Source organism: Lindgomyces ingoldianus, assembly GCF_010093535.1.
Source record: "Lindgomyces ingoldianus strain ATCC 200398 unplaced genomic scaffold BDR25scaffold_14, whole genome shotgun sequence".
In the NCBI taxonomy this organism is placed as follows: domain Eukaryota; kingdom Fungi; phylum Ascomycota; class Dothideomycetes; order Pleosporales; family Lindgomycetaceae; genus Lindgomyces; species Lindgomyces ingoldianus.
In genome coordinates this window covers 828,891-848,801 of record NW_022985175.1, presented here as the reverse complement: position 1 = coordinate 848,801, position 19,911 = coordinate 828,891, and the positions used below count along the sequence as shown (strand labels likewise).

The window sequence follows — 19,911 nt, the reverse complement described above, 5'->3', positions numbered from 1 at the left end:
GACAGGCATATGCAACTAACCCAATGCCCCCTCCTCACTCTATCCCTCAATACGGAGACCTAGCACACCTGCAAGCCAACCTGCTATCTAGATCAAACCCTTTCGTATCCCCTTCCGCATCCCCTTCCGTATTCCCCTCCGTATTCAAAATAACGCCAATACAAATGCCTGATCCGTTCTATTCCCTAATGTTGTTTTCAGATTCTAGACGTTGCCTACCTGTCCGACATCATGTCTACCCTAACTTGACCTGACATGACGCTCATCTCATGCGGTAAAATACAATGGTTGAAACAAGGAGTAAGTGAGGGAAACGACACTTGTCTCAATGAACTTAGAATGGAAAGAGAGATGAAATGAAAAAATTAAAGTTGAGTTAACCATACGTAACCCCCAAACCATTAGGCCGCCCAGTAATACCATTGGGCCGCCATGTTTCTTCCTGCTTTGTGCCGGGTGGTAGCCAGCTTGGTTGCTGGTTGGAAGCCCCATATCTGCCTAGCCCCACATCGTCGTGTTTCTTCTCATCGCGCGGTTCGAGGGAGCCATTGGAAATGGGGTATGCGCCTGTGCCAGCAGACACGACTGTCGGAGAAGCGGTGAAAGCGGGACGGGTCAGCTTGTCTGTTGTGAGGGGGAGTAAGGTGCCTTGTTGTTTGCTGCGTAGGGCTCTAGCAAGTTTGTCCGCCTTCGCGGCATCGCTCGTTCGGTCGTAAAGGTATAGACCTAGGAATGTGAGGGCGACGCCGAAGCCTTGGATTCGGGTTATTGGGTTGCCAAACCAGAAAATGGCGAAGACGATGACGAACACACGTTTTATGAGGGAGGCGACGGAGTAGGTGACTGGGGAGACCATGGAGAGGAGGACGAAGGCAACGATGTTTTGACCGAAGTGGAAGGTCCCATTGAAGAGGAATTCGAGGGCGAGGCGGCCATGGTCGAGGCTGCCGGGACGATTGGAGAGATCGATAGAGGCATCTTGGAGGAAGTCGCCCATGAGCGTGAAGCCTTCGGACCAGAGCCAGATGGGGAATGTGAAGATGAAGGCGAGCCCAGATGAATAGCACAGGAGGTTGAGCTTGTCAGGTTTGGAGAACTTGGTGGGAGGGAGACCTTCCTTTTCTGCAGCGGCGGCGTCGTTGAAGATTTGTTTCGAGACGATGTTTTGAGTTACGAAGAGGATGGCGCTAGCGAATGCCATGAGGAGGCCCATGAAGTTTGCATTGAAGTCGGCGGAGCAGGCCATCACTACGCCGAGGGTGAGGGGGATCAACGACAGATAGGTGGGGATGGAGTATTCGATTTGGAAGTAGAGTCGGTACGCCATTACGGTGAGGAGAGGGGAGAGGCCTTTGATAGTGTGGACAAGGGAGACGGGAATCCTCCTGGTGGCGTCGGAGCTTAAAATGTGTCCCCCGATTTGGAAGAGGGTAAGCGGAAGAGTTGTCATGATAAGCTCCTTGCTGGGAGACCGGATGCCCCATTTCAGCACTGGTATGGAAGCTTTCAGGCGGGGATATCTTTTGGCAAGAGCGGCAAGGAAGAGGCACCAGGACGATACAAAGGCGAATTGAATTAGTGTGAGAGTGACGGGGTTCGGGAGCGCAGTGAGGATGGCTTTCGAGGACGTGTTCGTGAAGATGGAGGTCATGTACCAGACGCCGCAGAGTATCTGCTCAAATATCAGCGTTGCTCCGGCCTACGACATTACAGACGTACAATCAGCCTTGGAGATAGCGGGACCTTCAGCGCGTCGGCAATCTCGGCAGCGTTCTGGCTGACGCTCGCTCTCCTCGTTCGTATTGTCCTAATTGCTTCACTCAGACTCTTCTGCCTGCCATGTCTGGTAGCGGGAGCATGGGTCGAGCCATTCATGTACGCATATCTCGACTCCTTGCGCGGCTGCCATCGATCGGAAGACGCGCTCGACTGCGGTTGCGCTGCCCGATTGGGACTTGGTGACCGCGAGGAGCTGAGCCCGAACGGCGGCTCCTCTGGGTGGGCCGGGAGCAGATCAGGCTGGAAGGGCGGGAATTTGAACGTCGCATGCGCGCTCGAGTCTTGAGGCGACGCCATTGAGGCTTTGGTGAAGAGCGCAGGCGGTGCAATGGGTAACCTAAGCCATGGAGCTCGGAGTGGACGATGTCGGGATTTTCGGGGTGGAGTTCAATATTACACACCAAAGCTGAGGGGCGCGCGTACGACCTAGCAGACGTCGAGAGGGTCAATCAGGGAGAAATTCGTTCTTCTGGTGTTGAGGTGTCTGAAATTAACGGCGGATTCATTATGGAGTTGTGACATCGACGGGATCTGCCGAATGCAGTGCGGATCTGCTAATTAAAGATACGGAACAGGGGAATCAGGTGATGACATAATGTTCGCAGAAGCTTGATCCAACCATTCACCCCCACGTGCGCCACGCTCACCAACACTGCATATGGCGGACAAGGCCCCTGAGCAACATCATGTTTTCCTGGCTCACACTTCTGTCATTGTGTGCCTGGTGCTTTCACTCCCACGATGCTCATCATGAACGCGCAATGCATTCGTTGGGCGGTCGCGAAGGTAGCCAGTCCCTCGCTTTCAGCACTTCATGGCAGGTGTTAGGACCATTTCAGATCGGGACAAGAGGCATGGCGAGCCTTCAGCAACAATGATGTCCTGTAGCGGATGCTAATTGTTATTCAGAAGCCACATGGGGTGCAGATCCCCTTGAGTATCTTGGTGGATTTAGGGCACTGCAGTATGACCCGGGAGCACAGTTTCGAAGCTCTCTGCCAACAAATGGAACGGCGAGATGGTCTGTAGTAGTGGCTACACAGACCTCTGGCAATTCGTCTTCATCCAGTGCTTCTTTGAGCATTAGCTATGATAATGTTGACTGGAACTTTCTCAAGGTTGTTTACGGCTGGGCCGCCGTGCAATATCAGGCCTGGGCTCGAGGGGAGATTACAGTCAGCGCGGACGATAATCAACATGTCATCCTTTACACTGACTCAATTCTCGAGTATTGGGTTGATGATGTCCACTATTTCGGAGGAGACTTCTTCACTTACCGAAGAGCGCCGCCTGTCCTCCACCTGACTCCAGGCACCCACAAGATTGATCTTCGCCTTGTCAGGGATGTCAGGGCGATGGGCGGTGTGCTTGATCCTACCATCGACGTGGTGGTAGAGGCACAGAGGGTTTCGGGAACCCTGGAGTTGGCGAAACCTGGGATCCTGATGTCGGACGTTGTGGATGGGAAGCTTGCCAGCCTAATAGGCTCTGTGGCGCTTCGAAACAGCGGTGAAGATGATATCGAGATAGTAGATGTTCAGTCTTCCGACGTGAGATCTCCTGTTTCATTACAGCATTCGGGGTCTCAGATCGTTCTCTCACCAAATCCTCAAGCGTTGACTCCTTGCCAGGTCAATACCACCAACCTCGGTGGTAAATCTAGACTGGTTGTAGTTGCCGGTCAGACAAGACCATTTGCTTTCAATATTTCTTTGCCAACACATAATACTTCTTCAGTACGCTTCTCAATTACTTATAAGACTACTGCGGGTGGCGATCAGCTTTCAACTTTACTTGTCTCTCAAAACCTTACTCGAAGATCTATCTATGACCCCCACAAGATTACCTATCTCCATCCTGGAAGCATGGCCTCTTACGCCATGCTTCGACCTCCTGCAGAGAACGCAGCTTGCTCGGAGGGTCCGAATAGCACCCTACCAGTTCTCTTGCAGCTCCATGGGGCCGGCGTGGAAGCAGACTCTGACCAAGTTGCACATGCTTTAGATCCCGTACCGGATCTTTGTGCTTGGGTCATATTCCCTACTGGTGTCACATCATGGAGTGGCGACGACTGGCGTAGGTGTTCTCTCCATTACGTATAAGACAAGCTGACCATAATTACAGACAACTGGGGGTTTGCTGATGTTGAGGCGGCAGTGAATAGCATACCCTCTTGGATTGATGCTGTTGCCTGGCGAGGCCCTGGCGTAGATGTCAACACATGGGTGGTGAGCGGGCATTCTAATGGGGGTAGGGTTGTCAATTTGCACCTTGCCGCATTTGCTTACTCCACGCAGGGCAGGGATCTTGGTACGCGCTTACGCACCGACCGGATCGAATAGTTGCGGCGTCCCCAATTTCCGGCTATTCTTCAATACAAAGTATTCCCATCATCACTTCTTTCAACGAGCATCTGCTTATGCTACTTAGAATATGTTCCCTACGAGCTCTGGCAGCCAATGGACCCGAGACGGACTGCCATCATCAGTGCTTCATTAAACAGCTACCGACACGAGATGCTGATGGAAAACGCGAAGGGCATTCCAGTACTGCAACAACATGGCGAAAAGGATGACAACGTCCCAACATATCACTCAAGGTTCCTCAGGCAGCTCTTATTCCAAGTCGGGACAAACTCCAACTACTACGAACTCCCAGGGAAAGGCCATTATTATGACGGTGTCATGACTACCGATCAACTGAAGAGCTTTTACCGAGAGCAAACTAGAAGCGATAAGACGACACACACGGACCCTCAGGAATTCAGCATCGTTGTTGGAGATCCTGGCGATATGGGATCCAAAGGTGGAATACTCGTTACTCATCTTGGGGACCCAGGCCAATATGGTAGGGTGGATGTGAAGTACGATTCCACGCTGAAATCCTACACTATCAAAACATCGAATATTCTTGGGCTCAAGCTAGACGAGCGGTATATGCAACACGAGGGAATTGGTATAGACGGCCAAGACATAGCCACTTCAGAAGGGTCGAACACCAAGCGCGGCTTCTTGGAGCTCTCCCACTCACTGGAAGGCAGCTGGAAGGTAGGGTTTCTATGTGCTCATCGAAGATTATAGCTAACCTATCCCAAGATCGGCCCGCTCTACCAGTCTAATGCCAGCACCCAGCACCGTCATGGCAGACAGCTGGGTAGCATGACTGCCATCCTGCGCAGCAGTGGACCCCTCACCATCCGACATCAGGCCGCGGAGACAGCCCACATAGCTCTCCAAGTATCTCGCAATCTGCACCAGTATTTCTCCGCTGACTCGAAAATTATATCTACTGGGTCATGGGACGACAGCCCCCCCGGCAATCTCATATCGATCGCCATTGGTGGAGACGCCCCGCCGATTGTTCAACCTGACTTTCCTATCCAAGTAGGAACGACTTCTGTATCTGTTCGAGACAGCAACGGCCGATGGCGAAGGTTTGGGGAAGGGGAAGGAGCTCATCTTGGCGCGGCATTCCTTCAACCCCCTGCACTACTGGATGAGAGACTTGAGCTTGTCCTCTGGGGCTCTGATGTCGAGATGGTTGCGCAAGTAGCACGGCTGGTACCGATGCTCACAGGGGTTGGACAGCCAGACTTCGTCGTTCTTGGTGACAGTGCCCGGTGGCGAGGCGTGGAGGGAGCTCTGTCGCTTGGCTTCTTCGATTACTCTTGGAACGTGACGCCGTCGTCGGTGGTCTAGAGGGAGTGAAAGGGGGGAACAGCTCCCACCACACCCTGCCGCGTCGCGTGCGTCGACAAAGGTGAAAACAGACACGTCTAAAGACGTCACTTCGGTCTTTCAATTTTCCGTTGCCTCTGTCGCAGTTGCTCTTTTGCAGTGAAGCTTTATAACTTCGTCCGCCCCGCTCGACTGCCGTCCCCGACACTCCTTCACTCTCCCCAAACTTGAATTTCGGCTACCTCCCACGACACCTGCTTTGCTCTTTCTCCACTCTAGCCTCTGAGCTTTCTTTAATTGACTTTCACGGAGCGGCGTCCTCTCGTCACCCCAGCCCCTCCCTTCGCATATCCTTGCTGCCGCCGCTGTGTCTTGAAGCGGAAAGCAGTGCTGCACTGTTCTTGTTACTTGTTTGCCATTTATCTGCACTCTCATCGTAGCTGACTCTACAGAAGTCGGCTGCGGGCAAGAGGTCTCACGATACTTCTTTATTTCGTCCGACTTCTGGCTTGTTCTTCGGCTTGTTTTCTGCATCTGCTCTGGCAATCTACCGCCACACCACAGGACGATACATCGGGACCAGTTCACCAACGGATCGACCAAACAGGTGTTCTCATCTCGGCCACTCAGTAATTTGCATCTTACAATCACATTTCCCCAAGTTACTTCACGGTACTTGTCCTTTGATCTCTGGCATCTCTCGCCATCCAGACGACATCAACATGAGTCTCAATATTACATCCGACGGCTCTCCCACTCCCCGCAAAGGCTCAGCCCGCTTCCTCGCAGATGACCTCAGGGTTGATACGTCTCCAGAGGTATTGGGTCTGGCGGTAGGATCCCGCTACCCCTTCCCTTCCCGGATGACCCCACAGGACATTTCTCACTTCCAATCCATCTACCCATCATTGACATACAATATGCAGGGTGTGAAGCGCCCCAACTCCACAGCCCAGGATGCGCAAGCTCCCCACGTCCCTGTGGCTCGCGGCAATCTAGCTGGGTTGGCCCAACATCAGCAGCAGCTTCCAATGACGGCGGGCCGACAGCCTTCCGAAAACTATAAGGTCAGGACTACTTCTCTCACATCTCATGTAGAGTTCATGCTGACTATTTTAGAAGTTGAAGATCGAGGTGGACACTCTTCAGGATCCGGGCTCTGCCGATGTCTATGATTCCCTCTTGCAGCGTCTCTCTGAGCATTCGCCTCTTGACCAGCACAACAAAAAGATGATGTCTTCTGGCGACTTCACCAATGCCAACCTCAACATGACAGGCAACCAGTACGCCTCCTCCTCCAATGATTCGGTCCCTATCACCCCCGCTACCGATAATTTCGCTGGCACTCCAACCACAGAACCGGACTCCCAAGGCGTGGTCGTCGATGTTGGTGAATACAACAAACTTAGAAAAGAGCTAGAGGATACTCAGCACCAAGTCGCGCGCATGAAGGAGGAGCTTCATACCACGCATCTGACCAAGGCCACTCTTGATCATGCCATTGGTCAGTCTTCTGAAGCAGACTACAACTATTACAAAGGCGACGTAACCGAGCATACCATTTCTCAATTACAGAACAAGTTTAATGCATCGACTCGTCCCAGCTTCGGCCGACAAGAGAGCTGGCCCTTGCAAGAAGATGCTTTGTCTGAGAAGAGTGACGGTCTTTCTACGAAGCCCTTCAACAATGGTCAAGCTATCTGGGGTAATGGTGCGAAGCAGTCGGGCAACTTGAACAACAATGCGACCGTTGGCCAGCAATACCCGGGTGCTATAAATACTTGGGGCAATGATACGTCTCGCTCTTTCTATGGCAGTAACACGAACATGGGAATGAATGTCAACACACAAGGCTTCGGCCCAATGCAGCCTCAGACTCGCCCTTCCACTGGACAATCCAATTACCGCGGACGTAATGGATACTTGAACGAACCGACTCATTTCCCACTTGAGCCGAACTACCGCGGGGGTATGGCCTCAAACCCCCCAAGTCGTCCTGGCTCTGCGTTTGATGCTCCTCGCTACAATCAATATCATGGCTACTCCAATTCAGTGGCTCCAGGGTCCGGTGGAGGCATGAGCCCGTCAATGCCGCCAATGCCGATGCCACCTATGGGCATATATGGTCCGTCAAATGCCTTAACGCCATACCAGCCACGCCCTATTGGTAGCATGGGAACCCGCTTGTCTCCTGAGGCTGCTGAGTTTAGCGTGGATGCTATGGCTCCCACCCCTTGGAATGCACAGGCAAGCTCCGCTTCATGGTTCAACCAGGCTATGGCTAACCTTAATCTCAAGCAGCCAGGTGATTCGAGCATCCAATACGTTACACCAGCCGAGCCTATGAATTACCGTCGCCTTCTTGATCGCAACATGAACTGTAACTGGAAGTACATTGTCGACAAGATCATATGCAACAATGACCAGCAGGCTTCCATATTTCTGCAGCAGAAAGTGAAGGTTGGCACTGCTGAACAGAAATTCGAGATTGTGGAAGCAATCATCGCTCAGGCCTACCCACTCATGGTCAATCGTTTCGGAAACTTCCTTGTCCAACGTGCCTTCGAGAACGGCACTCCAGAGCAGGTCATTGCAATTGCCCAAGCTATTCGTGGCAATACCCTGACCCTCAGCATGGATGCGTTCGGATGCCACGTTATCCAGAAAGCGTTCGATGCGGTTCCGGAGGAATACAAGGCGACCATGGTCCACGAACTCCTTCGTCGCATCCCTGAGACCGTCATACATCGCTATGCTTGCCACGTGTGGCAGAAGTTGTTCGAGCTTCGTTGGAACGATTCCCCACCCCAGATCATGCGCTACGTCAACGAGGCACTTCGCGGCATGTGGCACGAAGTTGCTCTGGGTGAAACCGGCAGCCTCGTAGTCCAAAACATCTTCGAGAATTGTCTTGAGGAAGATAAGGCGAGTCCAAGGTTTATTACAAGTAACCAAAGCTGACATTCGAATAGCGTCCTTGCATCAATGAAGTCCTTGCCAGCATCGATGTCATCTCTCACGGTCAGTTTGGCAATTGGTGCATCCAGCACATCTGCGAGCACGGAGCCCCTCCAGACCGCAGTAGGGCAATTGACCACATTCTCCGCTTCGCCACCGAATACAGCATGGACCAGTATGCATCCAAGGTCATCGAAAAGTGTCTTAAGATCGGCGGAAACGAGTTCCTTGACCGCTACCTCGAGAGGGTCTGTGAAGGCCGCCCTGAGCGTCCGCGCATGCCGTTGATCGATAGTAAGTAATAGCTTAGCTCTGGTCTGGTGCAAGCTCTAACAACATACAGTTGCTGGTGATCAATTTGGAAATTACCTGATCCAGTACGTCCTGACCAACGCCAGCACCCACCACCGTGAGCTAGTCGCGTCCCATGTTCGCAAGCACATGGTCTCCCTTCGAGGCTCAAAGTACGGATCTCGTGTCGCCATGCTCTGCTGCAATCCTGCTCTTGCTACCCGTCCGGGACCGCCAGCTGGCATGCAGATCAACCGCTACAGCACGCATAGCATTCATCGTGGTGGCGGTGGCAGTGGCTACAACGGTTTCCGCTAAACTAATACTTCCAACATCCCCAACTCCTCTTTGGTTTAGCCGGTTGGCAATGCACTCGTTCGATCTCGACCAAAAGTTGCATGGATATGCGAAAGTTACCATTCATGTCAAAAGGCTTGAACCGATTTTGCCATTCTTTGGTGTACGAATTCGGCTGGCCACGTCGCCTATCTATTCAAAGATCGACCGTTTTATCTCCTTGCTTGGGATAACAAAACGTGCATCTCTTACTGGCAAAACGCAGTTGTTGGGCCAGTATCGCTTCCTGGAAACACCATTACCGTCTTACACAAGCACATGTTCCCTTTTGTTTAACACCACATCTCTCTCCACACTTTCGGCAGTTGACACGACTTCATGGGATACTCTCGACCATCTCCCGGGCACTGAGTGGAGATCTCTCTTCTCAGTTGCTTATTGGATTCCGACGGACGGATCTGGCGGACTCACTCCATTGTTTAATTGTATTTCTGAATTTCGCCGAATATGAATTCTCTGTTGACAGCTCGACTGTGCGCCTTGCCCTTATAATCACCCTTCTACGATTGATGGTTCCAGCTTCACCCCTGGTGTGGCTCTGTCTTGAATGTTGGGGGGATTGGCCAAGGTGGTACAAAAGACAGGTTAATGGAGCGATGATACGTGATGGAAAGATGGTATCTGGATTCTCTGAATACACTTACCGTTCTGGACCAAAGCACTGGCAAAATACATAGTTAGCTTACTACAAAACTCAAGATTACGGCAGGATCGCGGATGGATCTGAAGTGGATCCAGGATGTAGATATCCTATAATTAACACTTCATCCTGGAGCATGGCCGCCTTTGGCCTGAGTAAATTTGAACTGTGGATGGGCATAGACAAGCCGACAAACTCGACGAGCATGATTTCAGGTAGAAAAGTCGCTTGAACCCAGTGATGGCGAGGTTGCACGCACGGACATGAATGTATTCGAGTAAAGAAAATACGAGCCCAAGTCACGGATCCACAATTCCATGTACATTAAAAGCTGCCTCCACTGCGACGTCTCTTGGCTTCAGTGAAAGGTGTCAAGTGTGAGCTGCGGCGAACGTGACGTGAGAAGGTGCCGTCATTTGGATGCATCATTCCCAAGGAATTTTAAGCGAGCTGTCGACAACGAATGGAGTCCGCAGCTTGTGAACGCCCACCACGCCGCGTGACATCAACGCCATCCTCTCCCTATTCACCAATTATTCTGTTAACTCGCTTGCTGGCCACACCTACAAAATGGCCTCGACTCTAAAGGCCAACGGCAATGGCCGACCCAGCAACATCAAACATCCCTCCGCACCCTCGCTCATGATGAACTCCCATTTCGCCTCAGTTGGGGAGGATGCCTCCCAGGAGGCCTACGAACATGGCATCCAGGTTATTGATGAGGACAAAGTGTTCAAGTAGGTGTTATGCCCTACCTGCTGCCTCATTGTGGCCCGCTATACTAACAAGTACCCCTTTACGCAGCGAGAGCCTCTATACCTACCTTAACCTCGAGAAAATTATCCCAGCAGGTTTCAACTACCATCTCATATCCGTATTTGGGTCGCAGTCGACGGGGAAATCCACTCTTCTTAACTACCTCTTCGGAACCCACTTTGGCGTCATGGCAGAGCAGGACCGTCGCCAGACCACCAAGGGCATTTGGATGAGCAAGAACAAGCGCGGAGGGAGTGGCAAAGGCATGGCGGAAAACATCTTGGTCATGGATGTCGAAGGCACCGATGGCCGTGAGCGCGGAGAAGATCAGGACTTTGAAAGAAAGAGCGCGTTGTTCGCTCTGGCTACCAGCGAGGTTCTAATTGTTAATATATGGGAACACCAGGTTGGGTTATACCAGGGGGCGAATATGGGTTTGCTCAAAACAGTATTTGAGGTCAACTTGCAGCTTTTTGTAAAGGACAGCAAGTGCGTTTACCCGCCCCTACAGATGGAATTTCTAACAGCTCCGCAGAACCATCCCTAAATCTCTCCTTTTCTTCGTCATCCGCGACCACCTAGGTACCACGCCACTCCGCAACCTCCAGAACACCATCCTTCAAGATTTATCTCGGTTATGGTCGTCGATATCCAAACCCAATGGGCTCGACAACTCGAAGATAGAAGACTACTTTGACTTTGCTTTTGTCGCGCTCCCACACAAGATCCTGCAACCGGAGAGATTCGAGGCCGAGGTGGAGAAACTCAGCACCCGCTTTAGGGAAGGATACAATGACCGGAAGAAGAGCGGTCTTCTTGATGAAGCAGAGCTTCCCGTTTTCCTCCCACAATACCACCGACGGATCCCGGCGGATGGTTTCGCCGTGTATGCGGAGGGTGTCTGGGATCAAATTGTGAACAACAAGGACTTGGATTTGCCCACACAACAGGAGCTGCTCGCCCAGTTCCGATGCGACGAAATTTCGCGAGAAGTTCTAGTCACCTTCGACGAGAAGATTACTCCTCTAGAAGATAAGCAAGCGGAGGATGCTAAGATGGGAAAGCCGACTGTCATCCCTGGCCTTGGTACCGCAATGAATGCAGCGCGGGCAAACGTTATGAAGGACTTCGAGACAAATGCAAGCCGGTACCACAAAGGCGTTTATACACGGAAACGAGCGGAGCTCGAGAGCAAAGTCGATTCTCGACTCAAAGCCCTCTTCCAGAAGCAGCTCAGCGCTGCGCATAAGTCTGGCGTCGACAACTTTAGCAACGCAGTTATTTCTGCCGTAAAGAGCGGGCAGAAGAAGGGTGCAACGTACGACTTCGCCCAGATTGTCGAATCTGAGAAAAAGGAGGCGCTGGCTAAGTTCGAATCTGAGGCACAGGCCATCATGGTCGAAGGAGCGCCTTGGAGTAATTTCAAGCAGGAGCAAAAGCTCTTCCAAAAGGACTTGGACGAGGTGTCATCCAGACTTAGGAAGGAGGAGATGAGACGCCTGGCCACCAGGGTTGAGCGCTGGGTCCGGTCACGATTGGACGAGTCTATTGGTCTGGAATTCAACAAGATTGGCACTGGCCGAGGAGGTGCAGGAGCACCAGAGCACGGTGAACGACCACCATCCGAGAAGAATCTCTGGGACCGCGTCTGGACTATCTTCACCGAGACAGTGGAAGATTCCGAGAAGCGCTTTACTGATCGCGCACAGAGCTTCGACGCCAGCCCTGAAGAAGTCGAGGTCGGCTTGTGGAGGTTGCGACGAAAGTCATGGGGTGTCCTTCGTGCCAAAATTGATGAAGAGGTCATGGAAGGCAACATCCTCCTCAAGCTGCGGGAGAACTTTGAGGATAAGTTCCGGTACGATGAACACGGTGTCCCGAGGATATGGCGACCCACCGACGACATCGAGGGGTTGTACACAAAAGCTCGCGAGTCGACTATCACTCTTATTCCCCTATTATCACGCTTTCGCTTAGTAGCAACTTCAGCACCTCCCCCCCTCGACGCTTGGATTGGCAATGCACCTCCGTCTGTCACATCCGCTGACGAGGAAGATCTGGCGCCTATCGGCGGTGTAGATGAAGACGAGGGCAAGAGTCTGGAAGAAGAGATGACCATCCTTACCGACGCTAAACAGGCCGATCTTTCTGTACGCTTCAAGAAGACGGCGGATGGAGTGTATGTCGAAGCCAAGCGTAGCGCGATTGGTGGGATGACACAAGTGCCTCTGTACTTCTACGCTCTGTTGCTGGCGCTTGGTTGGAACGAAATTGTGGCTGGTAAGTCTTATTCCGACTTCCGAAGGGGAACCATATTAACTCTTCACAGTCCTACGAAACCCTATCTACTTCCTCTTCCTCATCCTCCTCGGCATCGGCGCCTATGTAACTTACACTCTCAACCTTTGGGGTCCTATGGCCCGCATGGCGAACGCAGCATCTCAACAAGCCCTGGAAGTCGGCAAGGAGCGCTTGCGCGAGTTCCTTGAGTCTTCAGATACCGGACGCCAAGCAATGGCCATGTCCGGTAGACAGGGTCGTGCTAGCGGTTCGAGACAGAAGGAATACGATGAGATTAGCATGGATATGTTGAATGGGGATGGGAAGAAGAAGCAGAAGGGTGATGACGACATTGATGATATCTGATCATGAGCAGCGCTGCATTTGCTTGCATTGCTAGCTTTGCTTGCATTACTGGAGTAGGGTAGATTGTATTTTTGTGTGTAATGGAGTTTTGGGTAAAGGGCATTGTCTTCGCCGCTCTACTATACTGTACACTTTGGCGGTTGTTTCTATTGCTCTAGACAGCCATACTACACCTAGAAGAATTGGATTGGTATTAATGTAGAAGATGCTTGTATTCTGTCGGTGGACGTCGTGATGCAGTGCTATCGACTTATCATACATCTATAAAGAAAGCGACATGCTTTAAGGTAGACCCTTCTTTACATCCTTCCTACACCCTTATCCTCCGAACACATTTCTCTTAAATGGCTTTCCCCGATGTCTCGTTCGGAAATACTTTCGGGATATAGCTGGGATACCCGACTGTGCATCCGTAGTAGCCCATAAACAGGCAGAAAACATGATTAATGATGTCTGTAATTTAACCACAATAATGAGGCGTGTTGATTCATTCCCTGGTTTCAGAGTCTTTTTTCCTTTCGCTCGCTCGCTCCCTTCGGAATATAGACCCCATTTTCTCCCTTGGTCGTATAGATCTCCCTGATCTATTGAACGGAACCTAATATCAATTAGTTATGGTGTACTGCAGTTTGTCAGCCCTCGGGTAGCCAAGCCCCTGGGAAATTGATTACAGTTATATCCGAGCCGCCGGCTGTCGAGGGCATGTTGTTGCGTCCGATTCTACACAAGCTGAAAGGGGATTTTGACAATGCAAGGGTATGTAATGGGTGGGAGAGGGGAGTGGGGACGGAACTATTAAAGTGGGTTTATGATGGCGATGGGGTGGGAGTGGTGAGTGCGAGAAGAAGGTAAATGGTTTGATCAATGATGTTGAGAGGTTCTGAGAAGATGGTGGTGGTTGGGAGGAGAGGCAGACTGAGGAGAAAACAAGTAGAGAGCTTGAAAGGATACTAGAATGGTGAAAGAGGAAGTTTAGGGATGGTCAATGGCTAGATGCAGGCTCAGCGTCAGTGCTGCCTAGTGAAGAAGTGAGGATTAGGAATGCTGAAGTTAGTGGGGACAAGGGGTGGTGGAAGTTCTAAAGAAAGCTGCACAACACAAAACCTCCGTAAGAGAGCTTTAAAGAAGCACGACAGCACAAGCATTGAATAAAGTCACTGTCAATTGTATCTGATCATACAGCAGCCAGTCAAAATTACCGCCGCTTGCAAAAGACTCCCTCATGCAAAGAAAGAAGAAAAAAAGAAGCAGAAGAACACCCCCAAAGCCAGCCAACCATCTGGTGGAAGCGGAGACAGGAATCAGACGCAAACAAAGAAGAGAGGTTTATAATCTCCAAAGGACTTCTCGGACGCCGAACGACATTCGCATGAGACACGTTCGCATTCGCATGACAAAGTAATCGTTTCGTGAATATTGTGTGAGGAAGGGGAGGGTGACGATGGACATGGGTGTCATGTCATATTGATGGATGCCTCTCTTGAAACTCATATCGTAGCCCGTATAGACCATCCAGGACAGTAAGGCGCAAACATATCTGATAGAAGAAGGCAAGGGACAAATGGCCTAACAACATCCCTTCTTGGCTTCTGTGTCGGCCGACTTGCTGATCTCGAGCACCTTGCGCTCACCGCCAAGAACGTTCTGACCGCCTTCTCCCTGGTCGAGGGCTTTGCTGGATACGATACGGTAGATCTCTGCGCAAAAGTCAGCATTGACAAACAAACTTGCGCAGCTATTTGACTTGGGTAGGCAGGTAGCGGGTGGAAAGGCCGGGTGAAACACGGCGACGTAGGCATTGTTTCGTCAAGACAGCGGTCCTGATAGCCAACATCTTGGTGTTCCGAACTGCAGAACCGCCCCGCCCCAGCCAAAATTATTATTTTTTGGGAAAGAATAGATGCTTGGATGTGGATCATACCCGTAAGGATGTTTTGAAAGGCTAGCTCAACGTTGCTGGCGTCCAAGGCGGAAGTCTCGATAAAGGATAGATTGTTCTCGCCTGAGTGACAGACAAATCAGTATGTGCTCAAAAGGTACAACTAATACAAATGCTAGAGGAGGATACGGACTGGCAAATTGCTTGGCCTCCTCTGTAGGCACCGCCCGCAGATGCCTTAAATCGCTCTTGTTGCCCACCAGCATAATGACGATATTAGAGTCGGCATGGTCACGGAGCTCCTTCAGCCACCGCGTGACATTCTCGTACGTCTGGTGCTTGCTAATGTCGTAGACCAGCAGGGCGCCGACTGCGCCTCGGTAGTATGCTGAGGTGATGGCGCGATATCGTTCCTGGCCGGCCGTGTCCCAGATCTGTGCCTTGATGGTCTTGGCGTCTACCTGGATGGACCGGGTTGCGAACTCGACGCCGATAGTAGACTTGGAGTCCAGGTTGAACTCGTTGCGAGTGAATCTGCTCAAGAGGTTGGATTTACCGACCCCAGAGTCTCCGATCAGGACGACTGCACGCGTGTTAGCAGGGAGAGGGGCGGTGAGGGGCGGTGAGGGGCGATGAGAAGGGGGAGTATGGAGACCTTTGAACAAGAACTACAGTGGCAGAAGGTCAGTATATCCTGAGAGCGCGCCCGGAAGGGAGGTGCGTGGAGGGACTCACGTCATATTCGTCGTTCGCCATAGTTGCCGTGGGCGAAAGCCAGAGAGCGGCGGTTGAGCAGGTTGAATATGAGAGATAGGGCTAGCTAAGAGCAGGGTGGCCGGCGGCAGAATGGTAGTAGTAGGGTGGTTTACTGGGCGGGGATGTGTTCGCGGTGCGAGTCGGGAGTGGTTACTTGGCTGCCTCGTGGTGGTGGATAAAGCAGCTCTTGCTGTTCGGCGGCGGCGTTCCTACATCACGTGAACCTGCTAGCGCCAAGGCTCCCGCGGTCAACTAGTCACACAACCACCACCCTTCACCTACAAGCTCTGTGAAAACAACCAAACGCCCCACACTTCCCCTGCTGCCCTCGAGGTCATGACCTTGACTGTAAAGTGAGATGGAGGATGAATATGATACCGACACCATCTCTGTCACCTCAACGGTGGAGAGCGAGAAGGAAGCAACTTATGCTGTCAAAGACATATTGGCAGAAACAGTATGTGAAGATGGTAGCACGAAATATTTGGTCCAATGGGAAGGCTATCCTCTGCATAGGTAGGCTAACTTTGGCCAAAGACCAAAGCCCTTCGCTCATTAGCACAGATGTACATGGGAGCCAGTAGAGCACTTTGATGGGTCGACCAGCCTCCTTGATGTCTGGGCGGCCCAGATGCAAGGGCTTGATGATGATGAGGTCATCCAGCACAACGAGGATAACATTGCTCGCTTTGAGCTTGCAGTGGCGGCAGCTGAAGAAGCACACGAAATGCGAAAGAAGAAGCGAGAAAAGAAGCGAAGGAAACTGATATCGGCGCAAAAGGCCAGCCGAAGAGCTCCATTCGACGAGAGCAGCGATGGCAAGGATGACATCCCGCTCGCGTCCCGAGTGAAAGGTAAACTTGAACAAGGGAGTCCTCTTTTCGTACAGGAGACGCAAAAGCCCCGCAGGCCACCATTCGAACAGTCATCGTCATCAGATGGTTCGGACACTGAAGACTCCCTTCTCGAAGAGCTAAGAGCCGACCAACAGCAGAGGAGGAGCTCGGTGAACGATCCGTCTCTGATGAGTTCACGCAATTTATTAAATTCAAAGGAAATGCTCCTGTCTAGCAAGCCTGCCCGACTGGTCATCCAAGAGAAGAAAACCGAGACTAAGGTCAATGAACAGCAGCAATCCGAAGACACCCTCACCGCAGCCCCTAACGCTACTGCATCGCAGGTCCAAACTAAGAAAGTTGCTCCAAGTGGATCAAGCAGACCTCTTCAAGTTGGCATACCCGCTACTTCTGCCACCAGCCCTCCCAGTGCTTCAGCTGGGCGGAGAGCTAGCAATCCCGCCAATTCGGCTACACTAAGCGCTACTACTTTATCCACGGCAGGAACAGCAGCAAGGATAGGTGATCCGTCTGGAGCTAAAGACGCCGTGACGGTTACTGCAAAGGGGAATCCTGCCCCCATCATGATGAGGAGAAGTGCACCAAGTGCAATTAGAATGATCAACGCGCCCAGTACGAACAAGCGAAGGGGGTGGGAAAACCCAAATACCCAATTTTACACAAAGATGCATTTTCGAAGGAAAGCGGAACTCCGAGGGCGTAATGAGAAGATTCCCGACCTCTCGGTCCTTCAGTTCGTAAATGGCTCTTCTGTCAAGCAGCCCAAGCAGGATAAAAATCGAGATGATGCTGGCGAAAATCCCTATGGCCGTCGTGAAACTGGACGTCGCCGCATTCAGGATGACGAAGAGCGAGCCAACTCGGCCCCCCCAGAATGGGAAGCCAGCAAAATCCCTTTGACTTGCTGTGAGTGGAGAAATGGCAGTTGCCCTTACTCAGCAGAAAAGTGTAGGTTTCTGCATCGAGATGGTTATAAACTGTCCCCTTGGGATGGAAGTGTTCCACCAAAGTACCGGAAACCTCCACTGACGTGCTGGTGGTGGATGCGGGATCCCAGAGGATGCGCCAACTCACCAGATGAGTGCTTGTTTGCGCACTATAATACAGGATTGCTAGGAAATCGTGACCTCAAGCCGCCATATCCAATCGACAAAGCAGAAAGGCCTGTATTCGAACAATCACTTGCGCAATACTCCAAGACCATACAACATCCAGCAGGTCCAACTTCTAAGAACAAAAAAGATATCACATGCTCTTTTTGGAATCAAGGGCATTGCCGGAAATCAGAACAAGAGTGTGCGTTTGCCCACCGACATACTGGTCAGATAGGCTCTGCTATCACTTGCGAGTTTTGGAGGAAAGGCCAGTGCCGGCATCCACGGGATCACCTACCGTTCGTGCATCGTTTTCAGGGTGAGAAATTTTCATTAATATTTGGGTTATTTAGTGGCTAATGAGTTTACGAAATAGAAAATTTGCCGTGGCCAGTTGAAGCAGATATGCCTGATGCTGCGACTGAGCTTCCGTTTAGCCCTGTCAGTTCTAATGTCTTGGGCCCTCCGACCAACAATAAACCTGTGCAAGTCTCCAAAACAGCAGCGACGAAGCCCACACCTTCGGGTCCAGCACTAGCTTCAAGAAGTCTCCAGAATCAAGAAAACTTAGCATGCATTGACTTGAAACATGCAATCGAGGAAGCTTGCAAAGTTGATTTCAAGGACATGTTTGTCGACAACGAAGGAAATGCTCTTGACCGAAGAGCATTCCTTGTGTTCCATCCGGAGGATAATAAAATGGAACTCGAACTCATCACCCGATGGTTGCTTATGCACCACGTCGAAGTCTGCAGCATCTGGAAGGAGGGGGCGTGGGATTACTTCAAGCAGCAAATAATGAACGGAGGTACGGGCGTCATCATTGTAAGCCAACAACCCTTCCGAACTGTCTAATACCTTGTCTAATCTTGTCACGCAGAGGCACCCAGATTTCCATCATTTTTGGAAAATACCTGACTTCCGTGAGATCCTTGAGCGAAAGGTTCGCATTTGGTCTGTTGGACGGCAACGGGCTCTCGAGTATGATCCTGAGGTGTGCGAGGTAGAGGTTCCAGATCGATATGATCGCATCGAGATCTTTCCACATGGAGGAGTCATCTACATCACCGACGATGTGTTCATCAAGCAACCTAAGAAGGCTCTCCGGATCATAGAACTATTCTTCAACAAAATCAACGCTTGTCGACAGGTCAATAGTCCGCCTGATGAATGGAGGCTCCCCAAGGATGGAATGCTGCTTTGGCGCCTTGCAACCAGGCCCGAATTGATGGAAGCCATCTACGAATGGACGTCCCCGAATCGGGAGAATCTTGACCCTACAAGTCTTGCCCAGTGGAGGTAAGGTATTTCCCCTATTTTTTATTCCCAAAACAATACTAATAACTTCCGTGCGCGCAGCCGTAAACTCTACAGCCTCCTCGGCAACTCAGGCTACATCCCCGAGGACCAAGTCGATGCCTCCTACTATGCTAACCTACCCGAGGATTATTTCCCCATATTGTCACTCTCAGGCCCTTGGAAACCAGACTACTACTCCGCTCTCCTACGCAGCCAGGAAGAAGCGAACGACAACATGATCGAGTTCTATGCGCAGTGGATGATCGACCATGCACGCGACTACCGCCATTTCTTTGTCGTACATCCCGAGCCTGAGAGGACGGATTGGGAGGCAAAATGGGCTCATTTAGATGAGGTTATCACCCCGGACGAGTGTATTGAGTATTTCTCGATGCCTCCGAAGGGAGCGAGGTTCGATTTCTTCGAGTGGAGTTTCTCGAGGAAGATTCAGGCAGGGGAAGGGGATATTGTTTGAGAAGGAATGAATGCATGGGTGGGTTTATGGCTTTAGCATGTGTTAGATACCCCATAGTTCTAGAAGTCGTTCAAAGGTGAATTCAGGATCCATTTTCCCATCTCTTACCCATCCCCCATATTGTAAATTCCCCCCTTTAATTAGGTAGATAATTTCAGAGAAGGCATCTATTCTTTGGTCGTACATCTTTAGAAATAAACGGGAAACAACACGAAGTATTCTGTCGATCTTGTGTCTTGTAAATGTTGCGCATGAGCTGTTGGCTGGATTTTTGACTGGAGCTGAGATTCATAGGTCGCAGGTCCCAAAATAGTATCTTATCAACTTGCAGACCAACTTGAAGGGCAGACAAATGAATATTTCCCTAAAATAAGATGTTTTTATAGAAGTTCTATTTCCAGATCTGTAGCTCTGATCAAAAAATGGTCCCCACAAAGTGAAGCACAT

The 19,911-nt window shown here is 51.2% G+C and overlaps 6 protein-coding genes across 6 annotated transcripts; 4 read left to right on the top strand and 2 right to left on the bottom strand.

Annotated features, from left to right (window-relative positions):
- Positions 1–315: 315 nt before the first annotated feature.
- On the bottom strand, positions 316–2,306 carry BDR25DRAFT_26874 (TPT-domain-containing protein). The gene is made up of 2 exons (XM_033687129.1): positions 1,720–2,306; positions 316–1,672 (listed from the first exon to the last, which is right to left on the bottom strand). Exons 1-2 carry the CDS (start codon positions 2,074–2,076, stop codon positions 377–379), a joined length of 1,653 nt encoding a protein of 550 aa, XP_033548237.1. The 5' UTR covers positions 2,077–2,306; the 3' UTR covers positions 316–376.
- Positions 2,307–2,439: 133 nt separating this feature from the next.
- BDR25DRAFT_260921 (uncharacterized protein) lies at positions 2,440–5,541 on the top strand. The gene is made up of 7 exons (XM_033686677.1): positions 2,440–2,631; positions 2,689–3,341; positions 3,411–3,855; positions 3,904–4,029; positions 4,077–4,160; positions 4,210–4,826; positions 4,875–5,541. The coding sequence occupies exons 1-7, from the start codon at positions 2,466–2,468 to the stop codon at positions 5,475–5,477; spliced, it is 2,694 nt and encodes an 897-aa protein (XP_033548236.1). The 5' UTR covers positions 2,440–2,465; the 3' UTR covers positions 5,478–5,541.
- A 637-nt stretch (positions 5,542–6,178) lies between these two features.
- Positions 6,179–9,404, top strand: BDR25DRAFT_368218 (ARM repeat-containing protein; the record flags this gene model as incomplete). The annotated part of the gene is made up of 5 exons (XM_033697041.1): positions 6,179–6,289; positions 6,579–7,720; positions 7,772–8,381; positions 8,429–8,708; positions 8,758–9,404. 5 exons carry the CDS (start codon positions 6,179–6,181, stop codon positions 9,021–9,023), a joined length of 2,409 nt encoding a protein of 802 aa, XP_033548235.1. The 3' UTR covers positions 9,024–9,404.
- A 799-nt stretch (positions 9,405–10,203) lies between these two features.
- BDR25DRAFT_342656 (root hair defective 3 GTP-binding protein) lies at positions 10,204–13,281 on the top strand. Its single transcript, XM_033693750.1, has 4 exons — positions 10,204–10,439; positions 10,507–10,947; positions 10,994–12,738; positions 12,788–13,281. The coding sequence occupies exons 1-4, from the start codon at positions 10,273–10,275 to the stop codon at positions 13,102–13,104; spliced, it is 2,670 nt and encodes an 889-aa protein (XP_033548234.1). The 5' UTR covers positions 10,204–10,272; the 3' UTR covers positions 13,105–13,281.
- Positions 13,282–14,248: 967 nt separating this feature from the next.
- On the bottom strand, positions 14,249–15,902 carry BDR25DRAFT_303414 (ras-related protein rab-like protein-11B). The gene is made up of 5 exons (XM_033690004.1): positions 15,719–15,902; positions 15,639–15,651; positions 15,177–15,566; positions 15,026–15,106; positions 14,249–14,801 (listed from the first exon to the last, which is right to left on the bottom strand). Exons 1-5 carry the CDS (start codon positions 15,737–15,739, stop codon positions 14,671–14,673), a joined length of 636 nt encoding a protein of 211 aa, XP_033548233.1. The 5' UTR covers positions 15,740–15,902; the 3' UTR covers positions 14,249–14,670.
- A 122-nt stretch (positions 15,903–16,024) lies between these two features.
- Positions 16,025–19,622, top strand: BDR25DRAFT_303413 (uncharacterized protein). The gene is made up of 5 exons (XM_033690003.1): positions 16,025–16,255; positions 16,304–18,009; positions 18,067–18,515; positions 18,571–18,989; positions 19,050–19,622. Exons 1-5 carry the CDS (start codon positions 16,098–16,100, stop codon positions 19,462–19,464), a joined length of 3,147 nt encoding a protein of 1,048 aa, XP_033548232.1. The 5' UTR covers positions 16,025–16,097; the 3' UTR covers positions 19,465–19,622.
- The last annotated feature ends 289 nt before the right edge of the window (positions 19,623–19,911 follow it).

Excerpts from the sequence above, each read along its gene's own strand:
- BDR25DRAFT_26874 (XM_033687129.1), bottom strand. The coding sequence starts at position 2,076 with ATGGCGTCGCCTCAAGACTCGAGCGCGCATGCGACGTTCAAATTCCCG. Across the intron at positions 1,673-1,719 it reads CGCTATCTCCAAGGCTGATT|ATACTCTGCGGCGTCTGGTA; the intron begins GTACGTCTGTAA and ends ATATTTGAGCAG.
- BDR25DRAFT_260921 (XM_033686677.1), top strand. The coding sequence starts at position 2,466 with ATGTTTTCCTGGCTCACACTTCTGTCATTGTGTGCCTGGTGCTTTCAC. Across the intron at positions 2,632-2,688 it reads ATTTCAGATCGGGACAAGAG|AAGCCACATGGGGTGCAGAT; the intron begins GCATGGCGAGCC and ends ATTGTTATTCAG. Across the intron at positions 3,856-3,903 it reads ATGGAGTGGCGACGACTGGC|ACAACTGGGGGTTTGCTGAT; the intron begins GTAGGTGTTCTC and ends CCATAATTACAG.
- BDR25DRAFT_342656 (XM_033693750.1), top strand. The coding sequence starts at position 10,273 with ATGGCCTCGACTCTAAAGGCCAACGGCAATGGCCGACCCAGCAACATC. Across the intron at positions 10,440-10,506 it reads GATGAGGACAAAGTGTTCAA|CGAGAGCCTCTATACCTACC; the intron begins GTAGGTGTTATG and ends CCCTTTACGCAG. Across the intron at positions 10,948-10,993 it reads CTTTTTGTAAAGGACAGCAA|AACCATCCCTAAATCTCTCC; the intron begins GTGCGTTTACCC and ends ACAGCTCCGCAG.
- BDR25DRAFT_303414 (XM_033690004.1), bottom strand. The coding sequence starts at position 15,739 with ATGGCGAACGACGAATATGAC. Across the intron at positions 15,107-15,176 it reads GGAGGCCAAGCAATTTGCCA|GCGAGAACAATCTATCCTTT; the intron begins GTCCGTATCCTC and ends TCTGTCACTCAG. Across the intron at positions 14,802-15,025 it reads CTTTCAAAACATCCTTACGG|AGATCTACCGTATCGTATCC; the intron begins GTATGATCCACA and ends ACTTTTGCGCAG.
- BDR25DRAFT_303413 (XM_033690003.1), top strand. The coding sequence starts at position 16,098 with ATGGAGGATGAATATGATACCGACACCATCTCTGTCACCTCAACGGTG. Across the intron at positions 16,256-16,303 it reads GAAGGCTATCCTCTGCATAG|ATGTACATGGGAGCCAGTAG; the intron begins GTAGGCTAACTT and ends TCATTAGCACAG. Across the intron at positions 18,990-19,049 it reads ACAAGTCTTGCCCAGTGGAG|CCGTAAACTCTACAGCCTCC; the intron begins GTAAGGTATTTC and ends CCGTGCGCGCAG.